The 22,099-nt window shown below is 43.7% G+C and overlaps 1 protein-coding gene across 5 annotated transcripts in view; it reads left to right on the top strand.

The window, feature by feature from the left end:
* Positions 1-22,099, top strand: part of ADCY2 (adenylate cyclase 2) — a 370,893-nt gene that overhangs the window by 174,361 nt on the left and 174,433 nt on the right. For all 5 annotated transcript variants that reach the window (XR_013993678.1, XM_081054221.1, XM_081054223.1 and 2 more), the window contains exon 4: positions 20,982-21,131. Coding sequence is in view for 4 of the 5 variants with exons in the window: in XM_081054221.1 (XP_080910347.1) it covers positions 20,982-21,131 (150 nt within the window). In the remaining variant the exon portion in view is untranslated. The remainder of the gene's footprint in view (positions 1-20,981; positions 21,132-22,099) is intronic.

Raw genomic sequence — 22,099 nt, 5'->3', positions numbered from 1 at the left:
AAACAACTTCAATATTAGCAAATTATGTAGACATGCCAAAAAATTTATGTGGTGATGTCTTAAAAGTAAGCGTTTGTCAGTGTTCTCAGAGTCTGGTAAGCATAATCTCTCCAGAGAGCCTCCTCAGCAGGACACTTCTGCAAGGACCTCAGCCCTGCTAGGGAAGACCCCTCTCCTACAGGGCTGGGGGCAAACCCTTGCTGCTATAGGGTTTGAGAGAGAGAGAGAGAGAGAGAGAGAGAGAGAGAGAGAGAGAGAGAGAGAGAGAGAGAGATCTCCAGAAAATTCTTGAAGTGTTATCCTGCCCTCATCTATTCCTTTACGTACTGAGGAATTGATATACTTGTATTTTTCCTCTCTTCCCACCTTTCATGGTTGGCAAGCTGTATTTCATAGTGGCTTTTGCAAGAAAGTACAAAGTGATTTTTTAAATGTGCTTGTCTCAGCTGGATAACCCGAGGCACAAAATAACAGCCTTGCCAGTGGATACATTTCCATGATAATCAAATGTCCCATCATTTCATTTAGCCCATTATGGGGCGTCTGAACGTAAGTTCATGCTAGTGTAGCTTCCTTGTTCCCTCACTGATGACACAGCTGGTATTGATACAGTGATCCGGTTACCCGAGTGGTTAGTTGACTGAAGTGTCTTCTAGTTGCTTGAGAACATGTGAACAACTGCAAAAAACCTATAATGTTTTCCTAAAAATTTGTTCTGCAATTCCCTCATCTGTGGCAGATAAGTGGGCTGGCTAAGCTGGTGAGCTCTACAGTCAGACCGCCTGGGTTCTGGGGGTCCAATTTCCATCTGGAAAATGAGGCATGAAAGCGATTAAATGAATAAATAAATAGCTTGTAGTTGAAACAATGGTTGGCCTAATGTGAGTGCTGTGGATACCTCAGCTGGCATTTCAGCTGCTGCTGTTAATAATAATAGTTATTATTGTTGTTATTAACTAGTGTTCACAGAATTAATTGTCATGTATCTGGGAGTTTATGGCCTCTTCTGAGTCAGTGAATTGGAGACATTCCTTTTTTCTTTAAATCAGTTTTCACTTTATTTCATACAGCAGTTAAGTTGGGCTACATACAAATAACACAGCAGTTACACCAATTTCACATGGTCAAGGAGCGTGAGTAAAGGTAACCATGTGAAGGAGGAAAAGCAGCTCCAGGAGCCATTTTGGGGGCTCCCCTAAGGACTGAGCCCAAAAGACTTGTTTCGGATCGGATTTCTATGTTGATCTATTTCTTTAACCATCTGAAAGGCCAGGAAACAATATTAAGCTTTTGCTGTCCCCGCACTCCTCTGTCAGTTGCTATTTCTGGTGTCTGCCTGAAGGCAGCAGAGAAGCAAGAAGCACGGGGCCAGGGTGAGGCTGGGGCTGTGGTTTGGGCCAGATTCAAGGCAAATATTCAGACAGCTTCTGGCAGAAGCTGCACAGAGCCCTCGTTGAGGAGTCGGTGCCCCCGGCTGCGGCCTGGGAGGCCTCTTCCAATGGGGACCTTTCAAAGCTGCAGTGAGGAGCTTCTGCACCTTCACGGTCCCAGTCCTGCTCCCTGCTGCCCCCTGCGCTCAACCCTCACAAGTCCAGGCTCATTTTCCTTCAGGAAGGGATGAAACATGCAATGGACACATGGAGAGGGATAGAACATTCATTCATTCACACTCATTAATTCATTCACCAGCTATGTGTGGAATGTTTTCTCTGTGCTTTGCCTTGTGCTTTAAGGGGGTGGGAGCGGGGGTGTGGGGGGGGAATCCCTGCTGTTATGCCTAATGAAGGAGCATCCTCAGAGGTAGGCACTTCTCCCCCAGGACCGGGTTCAGCTGAAGCTAGGCACTCTGCAGGGGTGGGAGAGAGGAGGGGAGGGCGCCTAGCCAGGCCAGGACTGCAGTGCTAGCGGAAATGCCTTCCTCTTTCACTGCTGCCTGGGCAGTGTCCTGGGTAACTAAAGTGTTGACCAGGCCAAACATTAGAAAGGGGAAGGGAGGGAGCAGAAGCAAGGAGAAGGAGACTATGCAGCAGAGACCAAGAGCAAAACTAGGGCCCAGAATGAGGGGGTGGCCTCGCCTCAAAAAGCCAGGTAGCTCCACAGTGGAGCGTGAGTGTAAATAGGCCTCTGGAGAGAGGCTGCGGCCCAGCCTCAGGGCCATGCGGTGCTGTTTTCCCAAGCCGGAACTTGATCTTGTAGCCGCACTCCTGATGATGCTCATGCGCTGGTCTGTGTGGGATGGAGTCAGAGGATCTGTGCAAGCTTCTCCAGGAAGCTTCTCCAGGAAACTCCAGGCACACCCACACTTGGGACTCACTTATCTTTCAAGAAACTTGGCAGAGATGAACGAGAGGAGGCAATGGGTGGAAGCTAGAGACATGCAGGCACTCCCTTTATGCTGGTGTCAGTGGGAGGAGGACAAAGAGATGCTGGCTGCAGGGGGGCCCTGGATGGAGTCCAGGGGAGGGCTTGGGATCGAGGGGGAGAGTGGTCCTTGCTCTGCAAAGGGACACCTCGGACTGGAGAAACCCATGCAGATATGGGTGTGGACGGAACTGGAGATCCAAGACCATGCATTGGGGGAGTGAAAGAGGGACTCAGTGTTTTTCCTTGAAAGGGAAAGCAAAACTGTCTTTGGGAGCATGAAGGCAAAGCCTGAGTAGAAAGTTGAAGAAAGTGGCAGAGCTTGGAGACAGTCGTGGAGGGAGATGGAAGCAGGAGCCAGGCTGTATTTAGACGGCTGTCTGGTGGTGCCCAGTGCATGTCGAGCTCAACGTCTTTGAGTTTGCGGCGGTTCTATCTGATATCCATGGGAATTGCGTGGTTGGCATAAGGGAGAATAAGATAGACAGTGTCGCCTGGTGATTCATGACTGGCTGGACACAGCGGATGTGGTTGTGAGGAGACTGGCAAGGAAGAAGTTCAGTCATCTGTGGTAAGTTCTCGGCTGTCTAGAGCTGTGATGCCGGCAAGTCTGCTGATAGTAGCAGAGAAGTCAGGGCTAGGAGCGAGGCAGCTGCGAGGAGTCCAAGGTGAAGTTGTGGGAAGCTAGAAGAGAAGATGGGACAGGCAGTGAGTTTGAGATTTCTGAGGTGGATGGGTTCACATGATCAAAAAGTTCAAGGTTATGGCCAGTGGTCCAAGGTCAAATGGCCAAGAATCATTGGATGGGTCATGTCCATGAATATTGAAACATCTTAGAGTCACACGCAAGCCTCTAAGGCCAACCCCAAAGCCTTCAGCGACTGATGAGGGAATTGAAACCCAGGACAGCTGCCCTGCTTCACCTTTCCCAAGGGGAAGGATGAAGCCACGTGATCAAAGCCTTTGCATAGAAGCCCATACAGGAAACCCCTTCACCATCCCCTCAGCTTCTGATATAGTTTATTTTTCTTTTGACAGTGGTGTTTGTAAGCCAGTTTAATATTACGTTATGAATAGCTCAATTTTAAACTAATACCATAATGAATTAAGTTAAAAGAAAACTGTAGAGGAAATTCAGAAAAGGTGACTCCATCACCCTTACATATACATTAGGCCTCTGTGCTGAGCAAAACTCAGTAAAAGGGACATTCGAGATGTCTGGCTCTAAGCTTCATTTAGGAACATAACATATGAGACTCTGGAAGTTCACTCGTCCCGATCTCTCACCTTCAGTTATATTAATGTTTAAAACAAAGCCCCATAAGACAGGCTCAGCTATGAGCTTGAGAATAAGGATCTTCTTGGACAGCACAGCCTTCTGCTGAGGGAAAAGTATTCTAAGGGGCGAGGCAATCAGCACCATGACCCGACTGAGGAAGCTCACGGCAGTCACCCTTGTTTCTCCCAGACCGTCACGTGTCCCTTTACTCTGTCCAGGCTCCTCCTCTCTCCTTGCCTTCCTCCTCTAGGTTCCCTTCCTGCTGCAGTTCCTCATCTTTCCTCAGCAGTGATGTATATGGGTGTCAGTTTCTCAAAGCTGCTGTAACACGTTTCTATAAACTCGATGACCTAAAGTAGACTCGATTTGTACCCTTCACAGTTCAGGAGGCCAGAAGCAAGGTGTCCTCAGGGCTACATTCCTTCCAAAAGCTCTAGGAGGGATCCTTCCTCTTTTTGTCACACACCCCCAGCTTCTGAATGCCCCAGCTGTACGTGGGCTGTGGCTGCATGACTCCAATCCCTGCCTCCATCTTCACATGTCCTCCCATGTCTTCTCTCCTTGGAAGGACACTTGTCATTGGATTTAGGGCTCACCCTAATCCAGGAGGCTCTTATTTCTGATCCTTGACCTAATTACCTGTGCAAAGATGTAATTCTTTCCAAGTAGAGTCACATTCACAGGTTCCAGGTGGACATATCTTTTTGTTTTATTCCCTAAGAGGAGAGTACCATTCTACCCAGTGCCATGAAAAACACAGTATCTGAGCAAAATCTGCTTTGACATCTTCTTTGTGTGAGTTTATTAGAGTCTCATAACTGTATGGTTACCTCCTTGGGGGAAAGAACGTGTCTTCTGTTTCTGCTGCTCTCTCTTCACCCCGTCAGCTGGTCCCTCCAGGGTGTCTTCCCAGGTGGGCTGGATTCATCTCTTCTCCACTTGTAGACCTTCGCGTGGAGTGACCTTGCTCCCACCTTTTGATACTTAGCTCAAGGCCGACCCTTAAAAAATCCTCCTTCAGTTGCTCCAATACATTACCCAGTCCACCTCTGTAACTCTAAGCTCTCTTGATGTTATTGTCTCCATAAAGAGGTTAATTTTTCTCAGCTTGGTCTGAATTCCTTCTCTTACGGGTTTGTCGGCCTATGTAAGGTACGTTCCACACATAGCTTTTGTGTGCGACCTCCATTCATTCACTTCATACCAATACACTCAGAAAACTATACATAACAGAAGCTTATGCCACAACACAGGGAGAGCTGTGTTTGCTGACTCCATCGGGAGATCCCAGTCATATGAGTCACCCTGACATATGGCTGCAAGAAACAGAAAGGAAAAAAGGAAAAAACAGACTAAGAGGCTTAGACAAATGGGAATGGATTTGCCTCAACTCAAAAGAAATCCAAAGGTAGAAAGAAGGCTACTGACCTTGGTCCAGCAGATGAATGAAATCAGGATGGATGCTGCCAGGAACCCATTAGCTTTTCTCTCACAGGTACGTGGAGAGTGCTGCAGATCCAGCTATTTCATCTACGTCCAGAGCAAGGACGATGAGTAGGAAAGGGGAAATTCCCCATGAATTGCATCTGCTCCTTTTTATTAGGACATTTAAGCTGACACCAACATTCTTCCTGTTCTGACTCCAACTTCACTCTCATCTGCTTCTACTCCCAGTTATGTGAGAACTCGGAAAGCAGATGTGTGAAATTCCATCTGAAATTCCATCCCGAGAAACAAAAACTCATAGACACAGACGATAGTTTAGTGGTTACTAGAGGGTAAGGAGGGTGAGGGGTGGGAGATGAGGGAAAGGGGGATCAAATATATAGTGATGGAAGGAGAACTGACTCTGGGTGGTGAACGCACAATGGGATATATAGATGATGTAATACAGAATTGTACACCTGAAATCTATGTAATTTCACTAACAATTGTCACCCCAATAAATTAAAAAAAGAAAGAAATCCCATCCCGCATAGTGAGAGGTGCCATAGGGGAAGGCAAGTGGGTCTTGACAGCTGACCAACAGTGTTTGTCCACCTTAAAGTGCTTGTGTAACCCAGCCTGTCTTGGATCCTACAGGTTCCCACCCCTACACCTAATATTGTCACCTTGTGTGATGTCAGGATTGATAAGAACAGCTATTAATTCAGTAGGGGATGATAAACTCCAAAGGACAGAAATTACCAGACTGCAGGACATTTTCCGTTTAATGATGCAGATGAACGCTGTCTTGGAATTAGTGCCGTGGCCACCTTCACCACTGGAAAGCTCCAGTGCCATTGTTTTGAAGCTCCTTTTAAATCTGGGGAAGTCTTATTTAGACGGGGAACACGCCGAGTTTGTTTTGTTATCATGGGTTCCGTTATCATGGGTTTTGTTATCATGTTATCACTGTTGAGCCCCAGCAACAGTGTTCTCCCGTGGGTCTGTATCCTGTGGTGATGTGGGGGTGAAAACGACGGAGAAACCTGAAAACAAATTATGCAGATTATAGTTTCTGTGCATTACTTAATCCATCATTAAGCAAAATTTAACTGAATATATTTTTTATTGATATGATTTAATAAAATTTAATATTATGATTATTATTTATGAAGCATATAGTTTTGCATTTGAATCTAAATTTGGTCAGTGGTTAGTTCAGTGTGACATTTTTTTATTAGTGGAGGCTGTACCTGGGGGCAATCTCACAGGCTCCAAAGTGCAATCCCGTGATTTTATTCCAAACTGAATCAGATTTGCTCATCCAAATGCCGTCAGACTTGGGATATTGACTTGTTGGAACAAAGGAACAAGAGAATGAGCTATAACTTCAGAATGCTCATCTATTAACTACTTTTAACTTGACTGCTGTTTTCCATTTGCCCTAGAAACTGCTGAGTGTTTGCTATTTGCTTTCAAAACCAAATGTATCTGTACACTATAAGTAAGAGCCCCTTCACTCTGAAAATGTGTTTAAGTGTATTCCTTTGAAGATACAGGAGAACCTGTCGTCCCTTCCCTAGAATTGGTGTCGCCTTATGTACATATTGTCTTCCATCCCTACCCCTGGCCTTAGCTCCCCTGTTATTGCTGATCCTCCGAAATTCCATTTCCCTGTTCAGATGTGAATATCTGAGGTTGACGTTGGCCCATGTCTTATTCATCTCATTCCACCTCTTTCCCCCCACCATGCCCGACCACTCAGCCTCAGCTTTATCCGAGTGAATTTTCCTGTCCTCTCACTGCAGTGTTGCCCTCCCCCTCAACCAGTGGGGAGCCCTCCTAAATGAGGGGAAGGAAGGCTTTCCTTGGGTTAAATGATTACACCACACCTCATGTTTTTAGTTGGAAAGGCAAAACCCGCCGCCCCTGGGAGATGCCCATCTTCCTTAGCGTCCGCCATTATTCAATCCACTATTAAGTTCTCAGCTCTTTTCTGCTTTTCACTACCTGAATTGTTTCTTTGTTGTGGGAGGATTCAAGTTTAGTCATCCACTTTTTATCTGATGTGAGTTTCTCCAATGGTAGTGCACAACGTATTCACTTGGGGAGATTTATGTTAAAAAAAAATAGCCTGCTGACTCTCCAGGAATGGGCTCCAGGCCCATATCTTTTTAAAGTGCAAGGTGATTCTAATGCCCAGGCTCTGAGAATGACCTCTGGCCTTAGTTCACCTGTTATTGTAGATTCTCTGTGCAGTGAGCTCTTGTGAGGAAAAGACTTTGATGAGCCTTATCTTACTTTTCAATTGCTAAAAATGAATCAGAGAATACATTTGTATGGCACTTACAACTGACAGCATGCTTTGAAAGAGAAGTCTTTGCTTCCCTAAATAGAGCACAATTTGTGTGTGAAATTTGCATTTGTATGTGTTGATTCATTATAATTGTAAATGGTGTCAAAAGTCATGTGCCGCGTTGGCTGTAATTTATGTACATTACCAATGGGAAAGACACACAGGTCGTGAAGGGTACACTTCAATTGATGGCTGGCGGAGTTATACATAAATTGGTCTTAATTTGAAGAGTGATGTAATCATACAGAAGATGTGTCTCCTGGGGAAGCCTGTCCACACAGGTAATGTCTGTCCACCTGGGAGCATTCATTCTACAGGGTGTGGCCCTCAGTCATAGAGCTCTGACTTGTGATCTTGTTAGTAATCCAAACTTTACCAGACTTAGGAGGCAGACTTGCTCTAACATAAGTGAAAAAGAATATTTAAACCCAGAATGCTAATTGATTAATTTATCATGAGGAATAGACTATCTGGTAGACTAGATAGCTGGATGAAACTACCTCTTACCTTCTCTCTCTGAAGCAAGAAGCCACCATATCTTAAGGTCACGTGTGAGTATGGAGACAGCACAGGTGAAGTGAGGATTAAATATTCAAGGCAGTGTTTCTTGCCCTAGCTCTATTATTACTCTCCTAAGGAGCCTTTTTAGGTAGTTTTTCCCTAACTGAACCCCCATGAAATTTTATTGCATATCTATTTATGTGATTTATGAATATCTATGTTTTATTCATTTAGTGATTTTTGTTGTTGTATTTTTTGTTTGTTTGTTTGTTTTGCTTTCCCCAAGAACCAGTGTTTGCCCTCTTGGGGATGAGATGGCCCCCACTGAGAATGCATGATTTAGACATCAATTTCCAAAGGCCTAAATATTCACCTCCACTAGAGGAATGCACCAGCCAGGTGGGCCAGGTGAGCGGAGGCTTTGAGCCTGGAGAGATGGGCAGGCTGGGGGACCCCAAAGGGGAAGAGTGGTGTGGGAGGTAGAGCAGGAAGGGAAGTGGATGATGCAGACAGGGGCCTGATTGATAAAGGGTTCAACATAGGGTAGGTCTGTGCGACATTAAAATGGAAAAGCCATTTCTTCTTTGTCAAGACCTCATGAGGAGGGTCTGGTTGGAGGTCTACCTTGAGAATTGGTGCTATTTGGATGGTATTGAAGAAGCCATGTGTACAGATGACCATGGGGAAAATTGGGCAATTTAAAGGTAATTTAAATTGGGACCTAGAAAGAGCTCTGGAGAGTGCAGCATTTGCGTCAGAGAAGGTGGAGTCATCCGGAGGGCATACCCCAGGGAGGGTAGCGCCCAGGTTGCTGGGAGAGGCAGGAGAAAGTGACCAACTGCTGCAGAGAATGCTACCCAGGAGTCATGGAAGTGAGAGCACGAAGAAGTTGATGGGTTTGGCAAAGTTGAAGGTGACCAGTGACCTTGACTAGAGTAGTTTTGGAGCCATCACAGGACTGCTACATAGTGTGAAGTGAGATATGGAGAGTAAGGGGCTGAAGCAGAAAGGGCTTGAATAGACAAGCCTTTGAGTTTGGCTGTAAGGGAAATGAGACATGAGGAAGAAGGAAGTAAGTGTGTGCTAAGGGAAGGTACCACTAGTTAGGAGCAGGCTTGCTGGCTGTGGGGACTGATTCAGACAGGGAGACATTGATGGCATAGAAGTTGTGGGAATGAACTAGAGCCTGGAATCCCTGCTTCTCAGGCACAGCTGATAATCAAGGTCATGGTTCAGGTTCTTGTGGTTTTCTTATGCATGCAGTTTAACAAGTGTTCTTGCAAAGGCTGGAATGTGGTTGTTAGATTTCCAGGACACAAAGCCATTTCTAAATGTGTATTCTAAAGTCAGACTCTCTCCTCCTTTCCGAGTCTCCTTCCCTGTGGTTCTGATGCCAGGCCCGTTTTTCCCCATCTTCATTTATCAGTGTGGTGATTGCCTGTAGAAATCTTTGATGAGTGTAACTGTTCCCTGTAGTAAGCCCAGTAGTTCAAGTTCTCTGATCAGAGAAACAACTCTTTGGACACCCTGACCATGGAAAGTTCTCCATCCTGCCTCTTCTTCTCTCTAGTGTAAAGATCAATTCTCACACAACCCTTTCTGTCTGTTTAACATTCAATAAGCTTTTCTGCTGCTTCTGCTTCATTTCATATTCCAAATAGCCTTTTTAAATGAAAAGGATATTAAAATGTTGCTCAAATAATTAAAATAAATTGTGAGATAGTAAATATTGCTCTAATTGGTTAATGCCTGATTTATAAATGATACAAAATAAAAGGAACTTCATTAATTGCCAACTAGGTTTCCCACACTTTATTATGGTCTTTAAAACTGAACAACTCTGGATTGCTCCTCTAATAACTTTACTCTTGATTTTTTTTAAGTGGGAAGGTTTATTATGTAATATGTCTACTGGAAAATGGAAGTAGATATTTTTAACTTTTCATACATATTCTTCAGAATTCTAGTAGCCTTGGATGGATTTCTGTTTCATTCCTGGCTTGAAATACTTCTTCATACCATCAGGAAGCATGTCAATTCATCACAGAAATACATTTAGACTTGGAATCACTAGAGTTTTAAAATAAAATTACAATGGTTACAAGTGAGGCTGGGGTTTTATCTCTTCTTTAGAAACTGAAAAAATGTGTGTGAAGCCCACCATCTGGAAACCTTTGTAAATTGTCATTCCATGAGACTTCTTACCTCTTTTGTATATGCCATTATTATTATTTTGGGGGTTGGTGGTGGTGGTGAGACCTGGACTGAAACTGGCCTTATGGGGTATGTTAGATTGCTGTATCTTGTCTCCCAGGAATACAGGTGGGCTTAGGGAGGAAGTGACTCTTGATAATGATACATAGAAGATTTTGACTCAGAAGTTAAACACATAGCTGCTCTGAGCTGTATCTTCTAAAATTCACAGTTGTACTTTCAGGTCGGGTTTATTTAGCAGAAACAAACACTTCTGTGTAAGCTGCAAGCAAGTTTCATGTATTTTGGGTCCAATTAAATATAACCTCTTAGAGTTTACAAAGGAGAAAATAGGTAGCATGCCCATTAAAATTTTAATAACAGTTTTTATTCTCTTTAATTGATTAATATATTGATTTATTTTGTTGAAACAGTACTTCATGAGTTATGAGGTTTCCAGGCTTTGTGCCAGGGTACCCCTGGGGTACCTCATGATGTAAAATTTTCAGGGAAACACAGCAGCCAGCACTCAACATCTGCTAGACGCCATGCAAACCACAAACTCAAAGTAGTTCATGGTCTCCACATTAGATGACACTGCATTCCTTTTATTGTAAAGCTGGGTTTGGGGCAGTTGTAACAAAAAGCAGTACAATGCAGAAATCAAGACAGAAAAGGAAACGTGAGTGGTAGTGTCCTATCAGCATCCAAGGTTTGTGAAGTTATGCAGTGCTCAACGAGCACATGGCTACTGAGGGCCCATTGTTAGTCACGGGTTATTAAAGAATGAATTAAAAACATATTTTATTTCAACACATGTGTTGGCTTTTTTTCCCAACAACTGCTAAGTTGGTAGGGCAGAATACTTATGTCGTTTGGACCTCGCTGCTTAATTAACAAGACTCTTGGGTGTTTCCTTTGGCCTAGAAGTGCTATGAAAAAAATAATGAGACACTCAGGGCTGTGAACCAAGAAAATCTGGGAACGTCTGCATTAGTGGTTTCATTCTTTGCAAGTAAAATTTTATAAAAATGTTGAGAGACGCAGTGTATTAGCTGTCTTCCTTTAACCACAAGCATCCCTGTGTCTCATCTGGACAGCTTGCTAATGAGGACTCTTAATTCCAGACTATTTGTGATAATATCCTGAGAGTCCAGCTGCTATAAAGCAAATCTCCCCACCCCCAACTCTCTCCCTGTCCTGAAAAGCCTACTTTACATCACGTCTGTTCCCTTGCATTGTTGACTTCTGTTGTTGGCTCATTTTATTGCATTCATTCCAATGAAGTTGATTTCTTAGGGGATAAGTACAGAATGTAGTTGATCATAAATGAATGCTTAGTACAGGTTTGTTAAGTGAAATGATTTAATGAAGGTCTCATCTCAGTTCAGATGAAGCCATCATCAGTGGTATGTAGCATTTCTGCAAAGAAACTACCAGCCCCAGATTTCTAAGGAATACAGGTTTTAACTTTTCAGTGGATTCTCTGGTAATTTGTAAATAATCTGTCTTTAAAACTCAATGTCATGTTGTTACAGACTGAACTGTGCCACCCCCCATAAACTTTTACATGATGAAGCCCCAATCTCCAGTGCCTCAGAATGTCACTGTATTTGGAGACAGGGTCTTTGAAGAAGTGATTAAGTTAAAATGTGGCCATTAGGGCAGGCCCTAATGCAAGCTGACCGGTATCCTTATAAGAAAAAGAGATTAGAACACACAAAGAGACACCAGGGGCACACAAGCTTGTATATAGAGAAGACCATGTGAGGACAGTGAGAAATGGCCATCTGTAAGTTAAGGAGAAAGGTCTCAGAGAAACCCACTCTGCTGTCACCGTGACCTTGGACTTCCAGCCTCCAGTACTGTGAGAAAACAACTATCTCTTACATAAGCTGCCCAGTGTGTGGTACTTTGTTATGGCAGCCTGAGCTCGTTAATACATGTGTTTAGCAAAGCCCATTTCTTTAGATTACGGTCATTGAATGATGCTGAATGGAAAAAGCTACTGCAGTCATGGTCATTTGGAGACCATGAGATGCCTCTTGGTGATGTGGGCCAGACTAATATTTTCTGCTTGAAACTGACTAGAAGTCAGAGTCTGATGTCAATGGATTTAAAAACGTGTCTTGAATTCTTACAGAACACAGTCTACAGATTGGAAGGGAATTTGGATGGGGTGGGAAGGGCACCCTTCAGTCCATAACAACATGATACTGGGTTTTAAAGATAGATTATTTATAAATTACTAGAAAATCTCCTTGAGTGTTAAAACCAGCTTTCTTAGAAATTTGGGGCTGGTAGTTCTTTTGCAGAAATGCATGCCACATACTGCTAATGATAGTTTAATATGAACCTAGACAAGACATTCATTAAATTTCATCATATTCAGTAGGACAGGAAAGAAGGTGGTGGAGGGAACCCAGAGAACACTCTGGGGAGATGCATTTAAGTACATTTCAGCCTTTTACTCTATGAAAAGGGAAGCTGCTGCCAAGCATCGCCTCCCATAATTAGTATCATTAATGAAAGATCTGAAGTTTAGTTTGTAACAGGAAATTCTTTTGTTTTCCTTTCACAAAAAGTTGCAGTTATGCATCCAAGAAGTTATTTATCATTTTTAATCATATGTGACTTTGTGGAGCATTCTTTCCCTGATGGAAAAGGGTGTTCCAGTTCAGAGTAGATCGTGTGAATCACAGCACTCATCATTCTTCTCCTGTACGTGGAGTCCATGACAATTTCCACAGGCTTCTGCAATCCGTTGGCTTCTCTAAGAATGCACTTATACTATCACGTTTAAGTTCAAGCCCAAAATTGGCAGTGCTATCCCTGTGTTGTTATTGCTCTGCCCTTCAGCAAACTCATCCCTCTGTTATCATGCTACATTTGTTGTCTACCTTTAGATCCATTTCCCTTATAGGTGTGCTCTCATTTGGTCATAAACATCAAGGGTATGCTGTGCCTGGTTTGTTTAATTCTAAGTTTTTCTTCTATTGTATAGATTATAAATGAGGTTACAGGTCACAATCCAAGTGCAAATGGGTTAGCATTGCACATGTACCCATAAAAGGCACACCATCCTTGTACGCTACATTAATTAAAGGGAAATAGCTATGACACGTGTGTACCATGAAGTGGCATATCATGTCATCTCAAACTAAGCTGCACTGGTTGGAGTGTCTGACAGCCTTGGTCATGTTTGTTAACTGAATCTGAACACCTGTTGGCTTATAAACTTCTAGATGAGTGGATGTGGACCAATGGTGGCACCTATACAGTGGTGATGAATAAAGAGAATTATGTACAGTGTTTAAATGAAGCTAAATTTTATTGATTCAGATTAGAGAGATGATCTGTCTAAAGTAATTACAAGTCTAAACTAAAGTGTGTTAAAATTTCTTTTATTTTTTCTCTCTTTTAAGTCCACTGAAATCACCAGAATTAGGCAAATTTGAGTTACATGAGTATATAATTACATGTTTATAAAGTTTTTGAAAAACATTGACAGGCAACACTTACCTGTGTCTTCCTGTTGTGCATATGTCATTACTGTGGGAGAGAGGATTTCGGAAGCTACAGACACCAGCATTTAATGGGCCCCTTGGATGATCCAGGACCACTTGGTCCCATGGGTCTCTGAAATAAGCAGAGTGGACCTCTTTGGGATAATTAACCCTCACAAAGAGCAAGGAGACAATGGCTACTTTTGGGTTGTAGTAGAGATGTAAAGTTCAGTTAATCATTGGTTAGTAGACTCACAAAATCTGATGTAATCATCCACAATCACTGTGTCAGGAGACAGTGTTGGGACCTGACAGAGTCTAGCTGTAATAAAAGTACTTTGTAATCCCAGCTGCACTCAGAACTGGGCATGGAGCTCTGCTGAAACACAAGGGAGTGGGGAGAGAAATGTCTGATAGCATTGCTTTTGAGAAGTGGCTGCAGAATAGGTCAACAATAAAAAGCTGGCCCCATTTGGATGCAAGGGAAGTGGGATATGAGTTATGGTTATAGTGGTTCCTTTTTAACTTATCGTAAAGGGCTAAGAAATCTCCCATCGAGAATGGTAAGGCTTGATATGGCTCTTTTAAGGTATTTCATCATAAAACTTGATTAGAGTGTTCCTTTGTTCATCTTTGTAACTTTCCACATCGCTCATTTATTAAGTCTTCCTTCTTCCCATGGTGCAGAAGAGCTAAGCACTGAAACCCAAGATTGTTCCCTGTGCTTGAAAGTCAAAGATAGAATGGACAAGAAAATAGTGTGATAGTACCCTCCTTTGCAAAAAGTAGAGTGAGCTGTAAATCTCCATGGAGGGAGACTTGTGTGGTCTTCCACGGAGTTCTCAATATTGGAAGCTTTGTGTTTTCTTTCTTTTCTGTTATTCTATTAATCAAGCCAAACTTTCCCCCATCAGTTTCAAATTTGCAGTCACTGAGCTGAGAAGTACAAGTTTGGGTTTCTGCATGGTTAATTCAGCTTCCCCTTCTTCTGGAGAAGCTGTGTTGTCACTGACTTAATTTGTGGGAGGAACTTCCTATCAAGATCTTGAGTGTCTTCTAGGCTCCTCTCTTCCAGTTGGCTTATAATGAGCTGGTGGAGTGCTTCGGAGAGGAGCAAATGGCTCTCAGACTTCCCCCCTTCAGTTGTATATGGCTGTTATGCTTGACTTAAGCCCATCTATGTATAATATTATTTAGTTCTTTAGCCCAAATATACCTGGAAAAGTAACATGATGTAGGCTATTCAGAAAGATTTGATACTAACAGCTCTAATATTAAAGAGAATAATGAAAATAATAGTAATCACTACCAACCGTACTGTCTATTTCTAATGGCCATTTCTACAGGAAATCACATTGCATTTGAATCCTAATTTTCGATTCCAGTGTTTCACCCAAAACCCTAATAACGCTCATTGCTGAGGTTTCTTTATAACTTTTTTAGTCTTCTCAGGTTGCCATAACAAAACACTGCAGACTGTGTAGCTTAAACAATAGACATTTACTTCTCGCAGTTCTGGAGTCTGGAAGTCCAAGGTCAAGGTGGTTTGCTGATTCAGTTCCTGGAGAGAGCTCTCATCCTGGCTTGCAGATGGCCTCTTCTTGGGACAAGAGAGAGGGAGGGAGGGAGGGAGGGAGAGAGAGAGAGAGAGAGAGAGAGAGAGAGAGAGAGAGAGAGAGAGCGCGCGCGCGCTCTGGTCTCTGTTCTTTATAGGGACACTTAATCCCATGGTGGGCACCCAGCCCTCCTGACCTCATCTAAACTGAATTGTCTCCCGAAGTCCCCATCTTTTAAAGCCATTACTCTGGGAATGAAGGCTACAACATATGAACTTTGTGGGGGCATAAACATTCAGTCCTTAACACTTTCTTTTTAATTTCACTCCTCCTCATTTGGAGAGATTTTAAAATAGAAGAAGATTCTAACATATGACCTCAGGATCACTGGATGCTATTAGCCACAGTGCAGTGTTTCTGGTGTGCACTAACCAACTAATAAAAAGCAGAAAGCCTGAGGTCAGGGCATAAGACAAATTTAATTCTCAGGGTATTGAAAGACATACTAGGGCGATGGAATCACGGTGCTTGACAGCCATGTTTGAGAGCTCAGTTAAGGAGAATTCTGCCTGATTGCTGTCTGTCTCCCCCAAGCAGGATCACAGCGCTATTTAAGCCAAATTTGATGCTTATGAGATGTGGTGCGTTTACTGAATATTCATTTGCAGCTCTCTTCATCAAGTTCTTGAATTCCCTTTCATTTTCCTTTGACTTATAATTGGTGTTTTTGCATATTTATGATCTGCTTTGTGTTAAGCTGATGACCTGTTTCAAGAGCTATGTTATCTCCTCCCCTTCAGCCCTGTGTGGTTAATTCATAGAGAAATCACATCCCTAAGTGACGGTGTTCTCATCGTTACTCAGGGCCGTGCCTTCCCCTCAGCTTGCGTGTCAGCCACCTGCTGTCCCCCGTGCACATTGTACTTCGCAGCCCTAACATAAGACTAAGAATGGGAATATGAAACGCCTTAAAATGCACATCTCAGAATCACGGGGGACCTGAATGGCCACCTAACCCACATGACAACTGCTCAAATGTCCAAAGTCAGTGAACTCACGCACTCAAATGCTCCCTTCCCAGGTGAAAGAACCTCAGACCATGTGCCCCTGGTCACGTGACCCGGTCGGGAGCCCCTTAGTCTGCTCTGGACATGCACAGACATGCACATCACCAGTTAAATGCCATGGACAGGTGGTTCCCCAAACATGGCCACTCAAAATAACTTTACATGAGGGACTCTCTGTATAGCATAAGACACAAATGCTTTATAGAGATAAATAATGCTAGCTTCTTACAAAGTAACACATGTCTCTTTAGATTTGCTTAAGAAATACCTTCCCCGTGCCCAAGTAGGAGGTCAGATGCCCACGTGAATGGGGGCAGTGTGGACAGTACAGGGATAATCCTCAGAGCCTAGCCTGGCTGGGTCCATGGCCTCCAGTCTCTTAATCTTTTAGACCTTTGTTTCCTTGCTTATAAAATAAAATAATAAAATATATCCATCCTCTCACTTATTGCACTTTCTGGACACTTGCAAGGATGAAAAGATATAAGGCATGTTTGGAAGAATAATGGTGATCGCTGGTAGATGTGACCTGCCCAGCAGCCTGGGATTTGCTAGTCATGTGTCTCCTGAGAATCACAAATGAGTGTTGATGAATCGCCCCGCATGTAGTATATGAAAGGAAGACGGAGTGGCAGGGCTGACCAGGCTTCTGTGATGTAGGTGTAGTCGGGTTGGCACAGAGTCTAAATCACGCACCATGCTTGATTTCAAGACCTGGTTTGAATCTCCAGGGTAAACGTCAACTGCTGTTATCCCCTTAAACCATTTGTTTTCTTCTAAGACATCTCACGGGAGGCCAGGTTTCTTCTCATGTTTTCTGACCAATGTGAGTAGCTGAGTGAAGCAACAAGTTAAAAGAAGATGTCAAGTATGATGTTATAAAACAAATTCAACATTGTAAAAATAGGACTTTTTCTTGTGTTCTGTTTAACAGTCTTCTAGACAGCGACATACTTTGCTATTATTACAAAAAGAAAACCTTAACCACATCACTTCCTTGGTGCCCTTGATTTTATACAAAGTCTTTCCTACAATTTTATACAAATTATATGGATACACCCCTTGAAAGAAAAATGCTTTAGGACATCAGTCATATTTGTAAATTCGTGTAGTTATTAAAATGCCAGGGCCAAGTCTATTAATCTTAGAGTATGGTCTTTCAAGATAAAACCAGGTATCAAAAAAATGGTTGCAACTTGATTAATTTTTCCATCAGAAAATAGATACCATATTTTACTTGGCATTAAAAATCTTACGTTGTCTATTTCTTAAGGATTTTCCTTTGCACATCTAAATCCAAATTCGTAAATGCATTCTTTCCATTCTACCTATAGCCAGGAAGTGTTCAAATTGCATGCTGCTTGAAACAATGCAGAGTCCAGCATGAATGACCAAAAGAAGGCTTTTCCTTAAGTTCTGTGACAATGCCAAGTTGTCAGGACACTGTGTCAGGAAGAGGCAGCGTTGTTCTAGGAGAGCCCCCACTCAGGGAAGCCCAGGACAAGTGATGGTTTCATTTGGTTCTGCTGTTTGCATTTGTTTTTTTTTTTTTTTTTTTTTTTTTGAGGAATTGGCTTCCTAAAATGTTTATAATTTCACTTTGAAGGCATTTTTTAAAGAGAAAAATAAAAAGCTCTCATAGATAAGCACTGTTATTTTTATTATTTCAGCTGTGCCTAATGAGGAAAAAGACAGTATTTGCTAGTTCGGAGCCGTCTGTTTTGTGTGGGCACATCTTGTTGCCTGCATTCTTGGGTGCACTGTTCTTCAAAGCAAATCAACAGTGACAAGGTTAAGGTCAGAAGACTCTTTGGCAAGGTAGATGGCCATTGTTAGAAGCAAAGTATGGTAGGGCTTAATTAACAATGTGCCCCAGGGCACGGCACCAAATGTATTCCCATCAGCTAGAAGAGGACCCGTCCTCAGCTCAGCTGGGAATCACCAAGATTTGCATGTGCTCACGTGATTGACATTGACAGAGGTGACATGTGAAAGTATGGCAGTGGGAAAGAGTAGAGCCTTCGCAGATAGAAATTTCTGGAAGTAACACTGTGGACTGCCGCCTGCTCCCAAGCTCTGGGCAGGGGCAGAGCTGCCTCCTGTGCACACCACACAGAGATCACGTCTGAATGGCAGAGCATGTACACATACAGCATACCTATCACACAAACCACAGAGATGTGCGTATCACACAGAAATCCCAGACAGACAGATGCAGATGTATCACAGGCATGTCACACTTACAGATCACACACACCATACACTCCACACAAACCTTACATGCATATCGTGTGCACACATGTCGTCCTATATCGTCTGCAGATCACATACAGATATCACACGTGTACGCATCTCATGTGCACATATCACACACACTTCAGGCACATACACGCAGCACAGTACCCACAGTTGGTATTTTAATCATCCGTCATACTGGAGGACAGATGCAATATGGATGCAGAAAAGAACATATCCGGAGGTTGCTGTGAGAATGTGGGTGAGCTCCGGGAACTCTCCACCTCCAATACCTGTGAAAGAGTGGGTTGGACGGGACAGTGTGGAGGCCCCCTCCAGCCTGAACAATAGCTCATCCCAACATCCGTTCCATATCTAACTCTGTCCTGCTTTGACCCTCCATCCCCAAATGGGTTTCCCAAGCAACATTCCACCTCCCACCTGTGTCCTGGAGAAGCAGACAAGGGCACGAGGCAGGTGGAGCAGAGGACATCACCTTTACCCAGATGCAAGAGTGTGGAGATTGTGGCTTCGGTCTGGGCCCCGTGGACTTGCCGCTGTTCCCCTGAATTAATGGTCTCCTCTGGCCCCCAGCGCAGGGGCACATGGTCCACTGGGCTCACGTGTGGCTAAGGACAGAGGAGATGAGTGTGACCACTTTCCTCAGGGGGAAGACCCCGCTGCGAGATGCGGAGAGGGCCTGAGTTGCATGGTGTCCAGATCCTTACCCCGCCTCCCCACTCTCACTGGGGAGAGTGATTACACTGTGCCAAGGGAGAACAGCGTAACACTCCGGGAAGTCCCAAGACAGGGAACCTGGACGGCTTAGGAATAAATATTCCCCCAATGGGGTTCAGGTCACAGCCGCATATGCTCACCACAAGTGACTGATGGGATGGGCTGGTCCATGTTAGTGGGACACTCTTAGAGAAGAGCACAGGGCTTTTGGAAACCAATGCCACCATAGCTGACCTGTTTAGTGAGAAGTAAGAAGGGGCCATGGGCATTTATCCAGGTGACACCACACATCCACTCCCAGATCTGTAAGTCTGGCTCTGAACATGCAAGATTGGAAGTCAGGCGTCATCGGTTTTCTATGTTTTCACCACTATGTCAGAAGTGTGCTGATAAGTAAGAGTGCCCACTGGCAACACCATTGCCACACGCTGTTGGTGAGAATATAAATGGAACATTTTTTCCGAGCAATTTTGCAATATGTATCAAGAACTTAAATATATTCATGGCTTTCAATTCAGTGTGTTTCACTAAGTGAGCCCACAGAGATGATTATCTTTGAAGCCAGAGCTTCATTCACACGATTGACCGCTGTAACATTATGCACATGTGAAGAATGCCAGTGAAGTAAGGGACGAACAGCATGGGCATAACTAAATGATGATATGGTCGTAGAATGGAATATTATCTAAGCACTCAGCATCCTGTTGCCAAAGGATTTTTATGATCTGAAAATTTTCATTCAATGTTAGATTTAAAAAGCAAAGCAAAACACTGCAATCAGAATGCATTCAGTCCTTTTGAAAAAAGGCAGAGGTCTTGGCAAAACAAATTATGGCAAAAATTTCGAGGCTACCGAGGGATGTGGAGTGGGGACAAGACCATTCAGACAGTGAGGGGTTCTTCCTGGGAAGGGTGTTTAGTTTTTCTTTATGTTTAGAACCTTCCAGGTTCTGTTTAGTTTTTCTTTATGTTTTTCTGTTTCTCCACCAAAGGTTTGTGGATATGAATTATTTTTATCATCAAAAGAGTAGTGAGTTATAGCTTTTGAAAATTTACCACATTTTTATGTAAACAAAAGGTAATAGAGAGTATCACTTATCCAGGCTGAGTGAATATAGTTTTGGTGTGTGGGTAGCCTGTATCAGTCACCTAGTATTGGAAAATGATGTGTGACAACCATGAAATCTCAGTGGCACATTATAGTAAACTACAGGTTGTCCAGGACAGCTTTGCTCCACGAGACTTTCATCTTCCTGGGACCAATGGGCTATGACATGCTTGTTTCCCAAAGAAGCACTGAAGGGCCACTCAAAACATACCCGGCCTTCTGAGCCTGGGCTAACTCTGACACATGGTGACTCCCATCTGCATTGCATCACATGCTGAGCCGAAAGATGGGGGAGGAACCACGAAGTCATCTCGCAAAGGGCATGAAGGGGATAGAATCCCTAAAAACAATAGCTGTTTCTGTTAACGTATATACGTGTTTCCCTGAAAATAAGACCAGGTCTTATATTAAAGTTTGCTCCAAAAGACGCATTAGGACTTATGTTCAGGGGATGGCCTCCTGAAAAATCATGCTAGTGCTTATTTTCTGGTTAGGTCATCTTTTGGGGAAAACATGGTATAAATGTCTGTCTGGAAACAGAAATAAAATTAACTTCCCAAGCAGAGGTGTTTCTCGGAAGACTGCTGCTGATGTGCATTGGGTCGTCCATGACTTAGACACACTCACCTATTGACTGGCTCTTTGTGTGTCCTCAGATCCTGGCCAATGTGATCATTTTCATCTGTGGGAACGTGGCAGGAGCGTACCACAAGCATCTCATGGAGCTCGCTCTGCAGCAAACGTATCAGGACACGTGTAATTGCATCAAGTCCAGAATCAAGCTGGAATTTGAAAAACGTCAGCAGGTAAAATGCAGTTTCAATCTTCCTTCCGCATTCCGAGGCATTATTAAGATGCTGATGGTGCCATTACCATCCAGTATGCAGTCCATTAATTCATTCGAAAGAGCCCTGAGCAGCCTAGGCCTGGCCGTGGGCTGTGCTCTGGCTGGAGCTACAGCCAAGGAGCAGAGAGAGCATCTTCAGACCCAGATCCAGGGAGCCTCGGTGCACTCACATGCAGACAAGGCAGCCACATCAGGTGCCATCCACACGTGGCTGGGGAACGTCCAATAACAATAAGAATACTAACAACACATCATTAAGACACTGACTTTTAGTTAAAGTCCATTTCTCTGGGGTAGCGTTGGTGGCCAGAGTCTGCCCCAGCTGACATCAGAGCCTCTCTCTGTGCTGTCACACCACTTCATATAGTACCTGTTGTCCACACTGGATGAAAGGGTCAAAACCGTTCGGGAGGGAGGTCATCGGACTTGGAAGGGAGGGTCGAGTAGGGAACCGGTTGGTGTCATTTCAAAGGCTGTTTTACTGTGGTTGCCTGGGTGCTGCACAGAAACGTGCATCAGGGAAATTACATGGGTTATCATAAAGTATCGAAAACACAAGACCTGGAGACAAACCAGACATGTGGGAGGCAAAGCCACGTGTTATCATCGAGGAGTCTGGACAGCAGGTCAGACAGGCGTGTTTGGAGAGAAAACATCCAAATACCAGGGGTCCTGTATTTGGCACGCTTAACTTCAGGTGACAGCCTGGTACCCCTGTGAACACTTTCGTTTCTCTTGGGTGTGTGTTTGTCAGCAGGACCCAGTTTCGTCTATCAAAGGTACAGTTGCTTGACTGTGAACACCGCACTCACTTTTCTGACAGCACTTGTCAGAGTACCTTTGGTGTTACCAGCATTTGGCCCATAGACGGTGCCCCATTATCGTTTGTTAAATTGTACTGAATCAGTCCATTTTATGACCTCATCA

This window comes from Rhinolophus hipposideros, assembly GCF_964194185.1.
Source record: "Rhinolophus hipposideros genome assembly, chromosome: 7".
NCBI lineage: Eukaryota > Metazoa > Chordata > Mammalia > Chiroptera > Rhinolophidae > Rhinolophus > Rhinolophus hipposideros.
Note: the sequence above shows the minus strand (reverse complement) of the source record. Positions and strands in the feature narration are given on the sequence as shown.